Source organism: Gracilinanus agilis, chromosome 2 (genome assembly GCF_016433145.1).
Source record: "Gracilinanus agilis isolate LMUSP501 chromosome 2, AgileGrace, whole genome shotgun sequence".
In the NCBI taxonomy this organism is placed as follows: Eukaryota; Metazoa; Chordata; class Mammalia; order Didelphimorphia; family Didelphidae; genus Gracilinanus; species Gracilinanus agilis.
This window is the reverse complement of record NC_058131.1, coordinates 682939289-682953813: the sequence shown is the minus strand read 5'-3', so window position 1 is coordinate 682953813 and position 14525 is coordinate 682939289. Positions and strand designations below refer to the sequence as shown.

General features: G+C 42.3%; 1 protein-coding gene across 1 annotated transcript; it reads right to left on the bottom strand.

Annotated features, from left to right (window-relative positions):
- Nucleotides 1–4467: 4467 nt before the first annotated feature.
- SPRN (shadow of prion protein) lies at nucleotides 4468–4923 on the bottom strand. The gene has a single exon (XM_044662867.1). It carries the CDS (start codon nucleotides 4909–4911, stop codon nucleotides 4468–4470), a length of 444 nt encoding a protein of 147 aa, XP_044518802.1. The 5' UTR covers nucleotides 4912–4923.
- Between the last annotated feature and the right edge of the window lie 9602 nt (nucleotides 4924–14525).

The window sequence follows — 14525 nt, the reverse complement described above, 5'->3', positions numbered from 1 at the left end:
AGCCTGTGCCATAACACTAGAAAAGGCAGTATAGAGAGGGTCTAGTCTATAGAGGATCTTAAACTTGTTTTTGTTATGAATCCCTTGGACAGTTGGTGAAGCCTGTGGATTCCATTTCAGAATGATGTTTTTAAATGTAAAAGTAAAATCTATAAGTTTATAAAGGAAACCAACTATATTGAAATTCTAAAACATTTTTAAAAATTCAAGGACTCCAGGTTAAGTCCAAGACTTCGAGTAAAGAGATACTGGTATCTGGAATGTTAAAAAAAAAAACCAAAAAACACAACAGCTATATTTGCGCAATTAGTACCTGTTCCTAATCTGTCCACTATAATCACAACGGGTGTGTACTTTCTGAAGTATTCCAGTATCATTGTTGAGGATGTCTTTGTAGTGATTTTGACAGCCAATGCTTTGTTCTATTCCCATAATTGGATCATAATAGCACAGCATTGGGTGGAAGTTTGATCTACCCCTTTGATTTTATGAACACAGGCCCAGAGAATGAAGTCAATTGTCTACTGTCATACATTCACCTAAAAAGTGCATTTGGGGACATTTTCAGTTCTACTTTGGGAAGAAACAAAAATAGTCATTGTAAAACTTTATGGTCATTGCTAAATGCTGAATATATTCTGTGTTCAGATTTGACAAAATGAAAGGAAACTATCTCTTGGAAATGTAGATGTGTTATTTAAGATATGAGTTCACTGTATTCATTTTCAATTTTAAAAGTATTTGTTAGAATAGTTTACTCAAGGGAATCTACATATGAAGTGCATTATCTGACCTCCCTTGTGACTCTTGTCTCATTTGGTTGGTATGGTCTCTGATGGTTTCTGATTACATAGGTTTGGTGTTTTCCTCATCATTTGGTACCTCTATGATGATTAAAACCATTTTGAATGTAGTAGGGTTACTACAAAAACTTGACATGTTTAAGCAGCAGACTTGTTAGTGTCAGTTGACATTAGATGACTATTCTAACAGTAGCCAAAACAGTTGGTTTGAAGGGAGAGTTAAGAAAGATGTCTGTCACCCCTCCCCCCAAAAAAGAGGGATACTCTTGACATCTGTCACCCCCTAAAGAGGGATACTCTTGACATCTGTCACCCCCTAAAGAGGGATACTCTTGACTAAAAGGTTAGAACTCTTTTCTCTGCTCAATTATCTAGTGCCCTACACCATTTAAAAATACTTTGATTCATATTCAAGAAGCCTCCTTAATAGTTTCATAAAGAAGACTTCAAACTCCTTAGTATTATGTCTCAGGCAAGGTAAAATCTCAAAATGGTTTCTGTTCAGATTCATACCGTGAAAAATGTAAACCTTGAGTTGCTAGTCTCATATTTGCTATGCATTGAGATGTGTACTCCCTCCAGTAGTACAAATCTCAGTTCATCTCTGCCTTTAAATTCTTTTCCATGTCCTCCCATAAATCTTGGAGAGCTAGAAAAAGATCCCTAGCATATTGGTTAGACTCTGTGAGGATGCCCCTCCTCCCTCCCCGACCCCCAGTGGAGTCTTACGGTTCACTGGCCGGCCACTCTTGTACACTGGGTTACCTGGGGGTACCTTTGGTAAAGGCATGGGCTAGTATATCTCTCCACCAAATTTGACTGTTGTCATGATATCCACTAGCATATAATGCTAGTCTCGGCATGCAGAGAGAGAGTCACACTTACAACATTGGTTGCAGAGGCAAGTAGAGGGTGGTGTATAGCAATCCTCAGGATTGTATACACCAGTGCTCAAACCTTCAGAAAAAAAGTGCTTAGTTCGTTGTCCTTTTAGAATCTTCATTCAGGTCTGTTCATCCAGGTTCATTAAGGAAATAATGAGACTGTTGCCCAGGAGAAGGTTCTTCTTTGGCCCCTTTTTTGATCTTTCATTCCAGGCCTTTTCACTTCCATAGACCACATATAGAGTGCTGAAGGGAACATTTTTTAGGATATTATAGTAAGTCCTGGGAAAGTGATTGACTAGCTAGGAGAAGCAAGCTTTTATGTTTGTGTATCAGAAGTCCAGAAGGCACGAGGTACCTCTGCAGTCCTAGGACTCCAAGGCTCATGTCCTGAGCCTTCAGCCTAGAGCTGCTGTGACTGGCTTTTTAGCCAGAAGCACCGAAGATCATGCTGAACCTCTTTTAGGATTTTGTTGGTGGAGGCATTCCAAGAAAATCCATGCACCTGTGGTTTTAATTTTCTCTCCTATGAGAAAAAAAACTATGACTTTTTCCACGAGGCTGAAGACTAGTCTTCATTGTGTTATCAAATATTGAGTATTTTAAGAATCTGAATTTCCAATTTGGGGAGGAGAAAACATGGGTAGGTACAAAGACTCTAGAACAAAGTTGGAAATAGGTGAACTGTAGATGGATGATGAAAATGGGATCTCCTCCATCTCCCAAGTTCCATGGTACCTGGAAATGAGACAATTTGACTGGGAAGGATTAAAGTATTGATTTTAAGTGAATAAATATCTCACTGATCCAAGATTATCCAAAGTTGGGCTATTTTTCATTCTTGCAATGTACTGTTTGAGTTTTCTTGGAGGTGAGCATTCTTTGGGGTCTCTGCTCTGCACCTCACCAAATTTCTTTTGCTATCAGGGGAAAAAAGGTGGCAAATTGTAAAGGATGTTGTTGAAGTGGGCAAGAAAACAGTTCTTTCTTTTGACTCCAGAACCGAACAAAAACTGTCAGTTTCTATTCTTTTATTTTCATTTTTATTGGATGGTGAAATCTAGCTTCCCTCAACCTTTCAAGGCTTCTCCTCAAAGGGCATCTGAACAGAAAAACCTCAGTGTAGTTAGCAAGTTAGCAGCCCACTGGAGAAATGGACTTGGTTCTTAGACCCAAAGGCCTGACTTCTTTGGGGTGTTGCATTCTTTTTAGCCTGGTTCAGACACAAGATTTCCACTTTTATTAGTCTTCACAATGATGAGTCACTCGGTCTGAAGATCCATGAGAGGATGAAAAATCTTGTCTAGAATCAGAAACCAGCTTTTACTTCTAGGGAAGGTCCTTTAGTGAGAAGCAATAGAAATTAGTTGGTAAAATTCCCACAATTGACAGGTGAGGACTTCATTGTTGGCATAATAATTGAGATTGGTAAACAAAAAAATCTTGAATGAAAAAGACATTCAAGTTGAAATATGATACTTCCCTCTCTTATTTCACACTTATAGTCTTAAATCATGATCTCTTCCCCCAAACCCTTTAGCCAAATATTGAGTACAAATCCAGAAGGCAGGAATGTCAGGCTTAAGTGAGGTGCTCGTCAACAGACCGATTTCCAGAGTGGTTCAGTATTGCCACAGCCAGAGGACTGAGATTAGATCAGATGGCTGTGCCCAAGGAAATAACACCAAAGGGAAATAAAAAATAAAGCTGGTCTTAGGAATGGAGGCCTCTGTGTGATCGATCCCCTTGGCAGGGGGCATCAAGCCTTCTTTAGTTAGAAATGAACTTTTCTTGGTTGAGTGGAAATGCTTCAGAAGCACCTTTGTTTTTCTGCGGTAAGTGAATTTCTTCTAGAGCCCCGCCAAATTGCCCTCTCTTCAGTTGGGATTGGTTGAAATCTAAATTGTGCCCCATGATTTCATGTGAAAGGGCAGTATGAGGAGGCAGTCCAGGTTTTCTCAAGACTTAGAACTCTGGGATAACTATTGCTTGTCTGAGTAATGGAGAGCACCCTCCCTGTTCCTCCTTTCTGCTGCCAATCCTCTTTGGCCTCAGTTTAGGCACCAGAAGCTTCCATGGCTGCTTTCTTTGGGTGTTGGTCATCATGCTTTGGGCTTTGGCTTGGGCTCAGCACCTCTTTTAGATTTCTCTCTGGAGAGAGTGTGAGAGTTGGGGCATGGCAGTGGGAATCTGGGCGGAATAGAGCTTTAGGGTCTCATTCCCACGTTTTCTCTTGTTCTCAGGACTCCCAAACATTGGCAGAAGTGAGAACCATCTTGAAACTACTTAAGTCATTTCCCATAATTGGACCCCTGGGTGAAGAACCTAAGGGGAAAGAAATGGGGGAGTGGGGTTCTGTCTGGGGACTATTGCCACCAGGAGTGGGGCAAGGTAAGTGGGCAGCTAAAGTTGCCCTAGAAAAGTGAACTCTGGGGAAAATAACCCAACTTCCCTTTGAGGTGGTCCACCCTGACCACAAGAGTCATCTATCTAGAGCAGCCCTCTTCCTGCTTCCAGTGACCTGGTGCTCCTTCACATCTGGACCTGGACTCATTGGCTCACCTTACATCCTCTAACTCTCTCAAGCCCCTTAAGGGGTCATTGGCAGTTAAGGAAGAGCTCAAAGGAAAGGAGTGAACACGGCTCCTTAGAAGCTACTCTAGAAGGCAAGAGATGAAAGCATTAGGACAAGGTGGCTGAGGAAAATGGGACAGGAACAGGTGGGAAGGATGGCTTACGGAGGGGAAGGGATCACAATTCCCTCTGGGAAGAGCTCCATTCTAAGGATGAAGGAGCTGAAAGAAACCCAGAGTCAAGCAGAGGCCGAGGTTGGGCTCCACACCCCCAGGGTCCGTCCCTGATGTCCACCTGTAGCTGTAGACGCTTTCGCCGGTCTGGTTGCTATAGTAGAGGTCCCTCTCCCAGCCGACACCGGTGCCCACCTCTCCAGACACTCTCCTCCCAGCGGCCCCGGCCAGTGCTCCTGCGGCAGCCCCTGCAGCAGCACCTGCGGAGGCAGCGGCTGCCACTCGGAAGGCTGAGCCAGAGGAGCTGTAGCGGGGGGCAGACTTCATTCTCATGCGGCTGCTGCTGCTGCTGCTGCTGCGGCTCCTGCCACGAGCTGCCCCTCGGGCTCCCCCACGACCTCCCTTGCTGGTGACGTTCTCGCAGAAGAAAGCGGCCAGGAGCAGAAGGGTCCAGCACGTCACCGCTGCCCAATTCATCTTCAGAGCTGGAGCCTCAGACCTGTGAGAGAATGGAGGGAATGTGGCTAAGAGGCTGGGCCTACAGGGCAGAGGAGCAGGGGCTGGAGGCACCGAGTCCTGGGAAAGACACACATCCCATCCTAGTGCATTCCCTTCAAGCCCATCCAAAACACGGGGCAATATTTCTGATCTGTCCCAGGCGTGAGGGTGGGCATGGGGGCAGAGCCTGGGAGCTGGGCACGCTGTTTTCTCCCCATCCCTCTTTCTGTCAGCAAACTTCAGTGTTAATTAAGCTCAATGTCAGCTCCCTTCCTCAAATCTCCCCTCCTGTGCCCTAGCCAGGAGCGTCCTTTCCTTCATCTGAACCCATGGCATGGTGGGCCCTTCTGTGTGTATCATTTAGCATAGTCGGTGCCATACTCTGATGTACATGCCATCTCTCTTCAACTAGATTATAGGCTGCTTGAGGCCAGGGCTCATATCTCCCCTCGTGCCCAGCACAGGGCAGAGCAAAAAGGGCACTTGTTACATTATGCTCCCATGATGCTTGTCCTTTTTGCTGAATTCTACCAAATTGTAAACTTCTTGAGGGGGAAAAACCCAATAGAATAATACCCTCCCCCCCCCCCCCCAAGCTTTGGAATAAATTCCAAAGGACCTGGAAGAGGAACGTGTATGGAGGCAGAGTTAAGTAAATGCTTGTTGAATTTTCTGCAATGTGGGGCTTATGTGATTCTGAGAAAATCCCCAATGAGGTAATTGTTGCAGATTCGCCCAAAAGAAGGTGCCAAGAAGTAAAGTAGTCCCCACCCTGATCATTCCTGCCTCAGTCTGTTTCCTTTTTTTTTTAGTGAGCTTTTTTTTTTTTGCTTTTATTACAAGCATATAATATTAATTGGCAAAACACTGAATACAAGCTTCACTATCATAAAATCAAAACATTAAGCAATATTCCAAAAAGATTTTTAGACAAAATACTCAGTCTGTTTCTTGTTACTTCCACACCACATCTCTTGACAATTATAATCCATTAAGACCCATTTCAGAGGCTTATGATAATTGGCATTTATATAATATGTTAAAAATCTACAAAGTGCTTTAGATCTATCCTCATATAAGCTTCCCAGCAGCCCTGTGAGGTATGAACTACAGGTATCATTAACCCCATTTTATTGTCTAAGGAAAGTGATGCTCAGATTAAATGACTTGTTCAAGGCCACACAGCTAGTGTCGGAGGTCTTCCTAATTCCAAGTTCAGTGTTCTACTGCCAGGAAAACTCACTTTCCCTAATCTTGAATATGCTCCCTTTGTCAGGAGTCATTTGGTCTGTTTAAAACGTGTATGCATTTCTATCAGGGCTCATGCAGTACATTTTCAAGGCCCTTAACAATTCCTTTATTGGAATCCCTGACCCAGGGAGGCCCCTGAATCTCTGCTCCATTTTCCGAGGTGGAGGAGGAGGCACATTCCATGTACTATTGAATGCAACAACTCTAATGATGCCACTTCCTTCCCCTTCTCACTTTCCTGTCCTGTAGTTTTAAGGAAGAAATGCTGCCAACGAGGCTTTGTCAACACTGGCTTTACAGCAAATGTGTCTGAAGACTCATACAATTTATATAACCCCTGCCTTCCCCTTCAAGAGCTGCAGAACACTCCTCTCCTGGGGAATTATTTTGGGGAGGCTTTAATACCTCCAGGAGTATTTTCCCAGGAGATTCTCCCACAACCAGCCTGAGGAGGGGAAGGGAAGAGAGATGCTGCTTCTCACCCCTCCTTTTTCACCAGGGGTATGTAAGAACTGGGAGGGGGTGAGGTGGGAGGGGCTCCCATTCAGCTCCAAACTGCTCTCCCAAACGGTGGCTGGTAAGCACATGAAGTGGGCTATCGTGGGGTCCATTTTAGGAGTCTGGAAAAGGGGTGGACAGGAGAAAAAAATGTTGTAAGAAGGCTGTCAAATGAAGGAATGAAAGGGACAATAGAGAGTACGGAAGCAAGAACAAGGGAGAGAGATACGGAATGGAAGGAAAGGGGATAGGAATATAGAGCTGATAGGAGGAAGAGGATTTGGGAACAGCTTGGGAAGCGAGGAGAGGAGGGGAAGAGAGTGGTTATGGAAAGGGGGGGATATGGCGATGGATAGAAGGATAGAATAGGAGTCTGAGGTGGCAGATACAGAGAGGAGGGAAGCTGGGATCATGAAAGAAAACGGGAAGAAGGAATTCGGGGTGGTGGTGGGGAGATGGAAGAACAATTAGAGGAGTTGCCAGCAGCTTGGGGAGGAGAGAGATCTCTCTTCCACCATTCTCCCCCCTCCTCTACATTTAGGCATTCTGTTCTCCAACCCCGCCATTCATGCATTCCTCCCTGGATGCCTTCTGTTACCTTCCCTGGATCCTTCAGTCTCCACGTTTATCTGTCTCCCATCTCCCAATGTTTTCATCCCAATTTCCTCCATTTTTATTGTCCCTCTCTGGTCTATCAACATCCCCAGGGGCCTCCTTTTCCTTTCCCCACCCATCCCCCCTCTCCTGATTTATTTTCCTTGCCCATCCCCCTCCTGGTCCTTCTAGTTGGGAAAGCAGGCTCCGATCCGAGGATGGAAACGTAGATTGGAGGAAGAAGCTAAGAAGTGTAGTGGGAAAATCCCTGAATGTGCAGAGCACCTTCTTGTGTGCCTTTGGACGAGTCCCTTGGCCCTGCGGCGCCTCAGTTTCCTCATTAATAAAATTAGCAGATTGGAAGCCTGGATGATCTCCTAAATCCCTTTCAGCTGTAAATCCAAGCACTCTCCTGCCCAGTTCCACCCCCTCTCTTTTTCCCTCGGCTTCCCCGAAGATGGTGGCTTCGAGTTCTCTGCTTACCCAGCCAAGCAGTAAGACTAGGCTCCCCCTTAGGGAGCTGCCGCTGTCCGAGGCTGTGGTGCTGATCCTGGGATCCTACCCCAGCAGAAAGCAGATTCCAGACCTTCCTCCTAGGTTAGGAGCCCGTGCAGAAGCCGTGCTGGCTCCAGACTTGTGACTGCATCTGAAAGACTCCTCCCTGAATGAGGGGGTGGGAGGAGGGGGAAGGATTGAGGCTCAGCCCTCTTGGCGCTTCAGGGGTGGGCAAGAGCCTCAAAGCTCACATGCCTCCCCCCTCCCCCAAACCCTTTCCTGCTCTGGCACTTTCCAAGCTTTCCCCTCTTGACACCATCATCCTGGGTTTGAAAAGGCACCTCTAAGGTTAGCTCACACGGATGTGGAGCAAAGACCTAAATCTAGAAGGTGGCTTAGTTCTGAGAGGTTGTGCCAGTGATCGTCAGAGGTAAAGGGGGTAGGTTTAGGAGAGGAGACCCTAGAGAAAGAGGAAGAAGCCAAAGTAGGACTGGGGGTATGTGGTGGAGACTGAGCCTACTACAATGCCTAGTACCTAGTACTGTGTCTTGCAAATAGCAAGCACTTAACATCTGTTGAGGTGAATTAAATTGAGTTGACTTAAATATTGAAGATACTGCTTCCTTATCTGTGAAATGGGTATACTACTTGCACTACCTATCTCAGGGGGAGGAATATTGTGAGGAAAACACTTTGTTAACCTTAAAGTTTTCTAAAAAGATAAGTTATAAGTATTAGTATATAGTCTTGAATGGGAAGCATTATGTTAGGGAAACAGTATTATATATTTAATCATGATGTTGGGAAAATGTAAACTAGATTGTAAAATGTAAATTCCATGAGTACTCTTCCTTTCTCTCTCCTTTCCTCTTTCCCTCCCTCCCTCACTTCCTCCCTCCTTCCTTCCTTCGTTCGTTCCTTCCTTCCTTCCTTCGTTCCTTCCTTCCTTCCTTCCTATCAAGCAAAGGTTTTTGAGGATAGTGAGGTGGAGACATGGGCATGTTTGTAGGCAGTAGAGAAGCAGCTATCAGAGAGAAAATAAATGAGAGAAGAGGGATCATAGAAGAGACAATCTTCTGGATAGGATGAGATCATTTGTGCAATAGAGAAGTTTGCTTTGGCAAGAATGACCATCTCTTCATATGAGATAGAGGTAAAGGAGATAGTGGTAGAAGGCATCTGAGTGTTATGGGATGGGGAGGGGAGAAGAAGGAGCTTTGCAAATAGCTTCAAATTTTTCACTAAAATATGAAATGAAATTTCATATATGAAATGAAGTTCTCAGCTCAGAGGCTGGGAAGTGGAGGGAACCATGGGAGATTTGAGGAGAGATGAAGAAGTTTTCAAGAACTGCTATAGTTATTGAGAGAGTAAGTCAGGAAATATAAAAGGATTGCCTTACTTCAGAGACGGTCATTAGGGGCCAAGAAATCTATACCTTGAAAAAAACCTCATGTTATTGCTGTGTTGCTCAAATGATATAAATCCAAGGTGAATGAGGTATATATTTTCAAAAGCACCATAACATGCCTTTTATTTCTTAGTAGAGTCAGTTGTATGGCCTCTTTGATTGTTTTATATTTCCTGTGTTTGTTCATATGCATTTGGGAGTTCTTTGCAGCTTATGAATTTTCTATAGTGGAGGAAATAAAAAGCTATCTCATAACCATTTCCATTTTGTACCTTTATGGGAGATGCTGCTACCCACATATGAGGAAACCCAAGACATGGGATATACCTACACTATTTTAGAGATTTCCTTGGAGTTTTACTCTGGGAAGGGCGTAGAACCAAAGAGAAAAACTGACAATATTGGGATCAGGCCCCCAGGCTCAAACTTGCTTCTGGGTACAGAGCTTCAGTAGTCTTGAGGCCACAAGTAATAATTTGAAGACAGCTATCATAGATCTGTAATTTTCCTCTTCTATAGGTTAGACAGGCAGCTAGAGATAACAGTGGATGGAGTGCTTGGCCTAAAATGACTGGGAAAACTGACCCTTTATATAGCTTAGTTTTTGCCACTGTAAAATTGGGATAATAATAGTATCTGTCTCCCAGGGTCATTGTGAGGATCAAATGAAATATTTGTAAAGTGCTTTTTCCATTGAAATGCAAACTGTTTTACATTTCTGAGTTCCAGAGCTGTATTACATATCTCAAACAGACTTAGAGCCCATCAGTCAGTCAGTAAGCACTTATTAGGTGCTTACTATCTTCCAAGGACTCCTCAAGAAATAATTGGATATTATCAATGGAGATACCAAGAACAAGGGAACAAGCCTCCTGTCTTGTTTGGCATCCATAGTCCCTAACCCACTATCTATTGCTTAGGCTTATACTACTAAATATGGACCTGAATTTCTTTTCCACAAAAGGAGAGATCAGATTAGATGCTTCCCAAATTACATTCCAGTTATGTGGAAGTCCACAATTCTAAGTGGCACCATGCCTCCCGTGACCAGCATCAGGGAAGCAGAACATTGCAAGTTTATGATCAGGAAGAGAGCAGCTTCTGCTACTAGCTTTTAATGAAGTGGTTCACCTTTCATCCACTCTGTGGCAATCTCTGGGCAGCAAATGAGAAAAATGGAAGGAACACTATTGCCTGGGGTAGTATTTAAGGCTAACTCATTACACAGTGGCGATAAAGATCAATAAAGCCTTTGTTAAAGGCTTACACATACCAGGCACTCTGCCAGAAGGATGGTGGATGAGAATCAGGTAAATGCCTCTTCGTGACATTCATTATGTTGTGGTTCTGGAGAACCTGATGCCTTGGTCAGTTTTCAAGAGAGGTCTGTCCATGTGTATTCCAGGAGAATCTTATACATTATGCTGTACTGAGAGCTGTCTAATATCCTAAGAATATAAGGCACCAATTGGGAATGACAACCACAGACAGTAATCACTTTGACACAAAATCAGAAACAATGGCACCCTTGGCAACCTCCTCTGAGCTTTCTTATTCTCTTTAGCCTATCAGAGTTCATTGGTGCCTGATAGCTCATTCCACATGAAACAGACCTCATGGATTTAATAAATAATTTCCCTGCCCCAACACCACCATCTCACCATCTCTCCAGTCCTCCAGACTCCCTTCATTGTCATCTCCAACTCCCCTCTCACACTCATGCTCCATGTATCTGCCCCTTCCTCTCCATTTATGCAGCCACTACCTTGCTGTCGGTCTTCATCATCTCATATCTGGCCTATTTCAATTGCCTTTTGGTTCGTCTTCCTGCTCCAAGTCTCTCTCTTCCACCCAGTTCACCCTCTATTTAGCTGGCCAAATGATTTTTATGAAGTGCTTGGATGGTCATGGCATCTCCCCAACTCAACACACTCCAGCGACTATTACCACTAGGATTAAATAAAAAATGCTCTCTTTGACATTTAAAGCCCTTCACAACCTGGCTCTTTCCTACTTTTCCTGTATACTAACCTTTTAAAAATTTCCCTCCACATATTTTACAATCTAGTGACAATTGACCTTCGTGCTGGTCCTAGAACAAGACATCCCATCTCCCAATCTGTTTTTTTTCCACTGGTCATCTCCTATGCCTGAAATGTTCTCCCAACTTTATTTTCTGATTTTCTTCAAGACTTAGCAAATCAGGAGAACCCTGGACACATTTAACAATAATAATGTACAATGATCAATTGTGAATGACTTAATTAGTACCAGCAGTGTAAGCATCCAAGACAACTCCAAGAGACTTGTGATGAAAAAGACTATCACCCTAGAAGAAACTGATAGAATCTGAATGTAGGTAAAAGTGTACCGTTCCATCAGTTTTTTTTCTTGTATGAGCAGCCATGTCTTCTTTTACATCATGGTGGATGTGGAAATATGTATTGCATGATAGCCTATGTATAACCTCTAGTATATTGCCAATCATCTTGGGGAAGGGGGAAGGGAGGGAGAGAACATGGATCTTGGAATGTCAGAAAATTATTATTAAAAATTGTATTGACATGTAATTTGGAAGAGGAAAAAATTTTAAACAGAATTTAGTGAAGCACATTAGTCAGTCCGTTAGTCAATAGTGTGCCAAGTATTATGCTAAGAGCTGGAAATAAAAAGAAAGGCAAAAAATACAGTTGAAATCTAGGTCTATGGAGGGAGCTTCCATCTACTTCTCTACTCTGCAATTCCAAACAAAACTAACCTAATTTCTTCTCCACTTGAGAAACCTTAAAAGATTTGAAGAAAACTATTACATCCACCCTTCTGTTCTCCAGGCTAAATATACCCAGTTGCTTCCATTGATCATAAAAGGGTAGTTTTTCAAGTTGCCTTAAAATATCAATTGCCTTCAAGAACTTTATGTTCAGCAATATTTTTAGTAGCTCTCTTTGTCAGGGCAAAGAATTGGAAATTGAGGGAATGTCCATCAACTGGGAAATGACTGAACAAGTTGTGGAATATGATTGTGGTGGAATATTACCATGACATAAGAAAAGATGAGCTAGTTGATTAAAAAACAAATGTGGAAAGAACTAAATGAAAGATAATGAACAGCAAAATGAGTAGAACCAAGAGAACATTATATATAGCTACAGATTTAATACTTGAAGAATAACTTGTGAATGTCATTTCCAGAGAATGAACTCAAAAATGGAAACAAAAGATATAATTTATATATACATATCTGTTTACTAGATGATACCTTCTATGGTGCAGGGAAGAAAGGGAGAAACTGAGATACTTGCAAATAAATGATATTAATAAAAATATATCAATTTAATGCTCCCTAAAATACACTAACCATATATGGTTTGAGCTGAGAAGAGAATAATGAGACCCTAAGTATTTTGGAGAGTGTGGTTCAGTTGTTTCAGTCATGTCCAACTCTTTGCGACCCCATTTGGGCTTTTCTTGCAAAGATACTGAAGTGGTTTGCCATTTTCTTCTCCAGCTCAGGTTTTGAGGAACTGAGGAAACTGAGGCAAATAGGGTTAAGTGTTAAGTTAAATGTCAAGTAGAACAAGCATACTTGGACTTTAGTACTTGGGAGAAGGTACCAACCAGATAAAGGAGCCTGGCCAGAGAAAAACAAGGTCTCTTTTTGTTCAAGAGTTCTGACCACATAGGATGGAACTAAACTTGCCCCTATGGTTTGCTGATCATCTGGCACCCAAAGGAATAAGTTCCTACAGTGATCCCCCTGCAACTAGAAGCTGGATTCCGTATTGGGAGTCTAGACCATGGTTTTTTGCACCCTACAGTACTTACAACAAAGCCAGTTTTGTTCAGATTTTTTTTCATTTTAACAGTTGGTACCCCGAAGATGGATCTGAGAACATGGATCCCTGAAGCCTGGGCTCCCCCTCAGCCAAGCACCCAATGCTCTTGAGCTAGATAAAACTCTACTTTTAGGATAATTCCCCCCTTTTTCCTTCTAGGCCCTTTTCTGTTTTGTTTCATGTTTGTTCTGTATTGCTTTTTTGCCTTGCTTCTTCTTCATAGGTACCACAAGTTCTTTTTTGGTTGGAAGTATTTAAGTAGGAATTTAGGAATTTAAACAGATAGGAAATAACTTAGTCTTTGATAGTGGTTAGACCTGTGTATGGTAGATTTGCTGTTGAGACAAGTGGTCTAGTTTCCTGGGGTATATTGTGAAGCTTCAGAGATGGGGCTCCTTTTTTATTATGAAGCTTGAGGCCCTTTTCTTTGGTTTCTTCAGAGAAAGAACACTTTTAAAAGACCTCTGTGGGCTAATTGTCAACCAAGAAAGGCTCAAATAGGTAGGCAGAGCATCAGTATAAAGTCTGTGTCCTAGAGCAAGAATTGTCAAAGTTGCTTGATTTTTCCTGGCCTTGAATAAAGGGATTAGAGCAATTTGTTTAAAATTAACAGAGAAGAATCACTTCATTTCAGGTTGTTTTGTCTGAAAATTGCTTAAGTGTCTGTGGGAGCCAGCTGAACCCCATCCCACTCACATCTGTCTATCAATTATATATAAGTAGCTTGACTTCAAAAGAAGTTTATAAAAATTTTTACAGTGTTTTAAAGTAAGCTAGCTAATTTATTAGAGAATAGCCAAACAACATACCAGCCACTATTAATATGAAGTCAGAGTTAGGGACTTAGATTTTTGATATGCAATTTAGATTGCAAAATTGATAACAACAGGCTATATATTAGGCAAAGAAAAATAGTCTTCAAATTTCAAAAGGGCATTTAGCTTTACCAGGGTTAATTCAGTCCTGTTTAAATATATTAAATATATTATAGATAAGCATTTTGTAAATCGTTGTGTGTATCTCACAGAGCAAGAAGAAAGCTAGGCTACCGAACCGAGAGAGGCTTGCAATAACATCATGGGAGAGCAAACAACTGTTTTCACCAAGACTTTACTAAATCAGGTACAGCAGGAAGAAGAGCAAAGGGAAACCACATTCTCTAACCACCTTGCCATATGTGGGCTTCAGGACCCTCTTCCTCAGCCTCTCTTGTACACCCAGAAACAAATCCTATATTAATTTAAAAAACACCCCTTTGTATTTAAAAAACAAATACAAATAAAAAAAATAGAAAGCAATCTCTATCATTGCTTCTTTTGTAGATGAAAGAGAGCCTTAAACTCAGTGTTTTCATCCAAAAGAGCTGCTTCTGCTAAAATCTGCTCTTTCTGTTCTCTGTGTAACCGTACTTTTTTTTTTTTTTAAATTTTTTATTTTTAGAAAAAATTTCCCTGGTTACATAAGTCATGTTTTTACTTTACCCTTCACCCCCTTCACCCCCCCCCCCA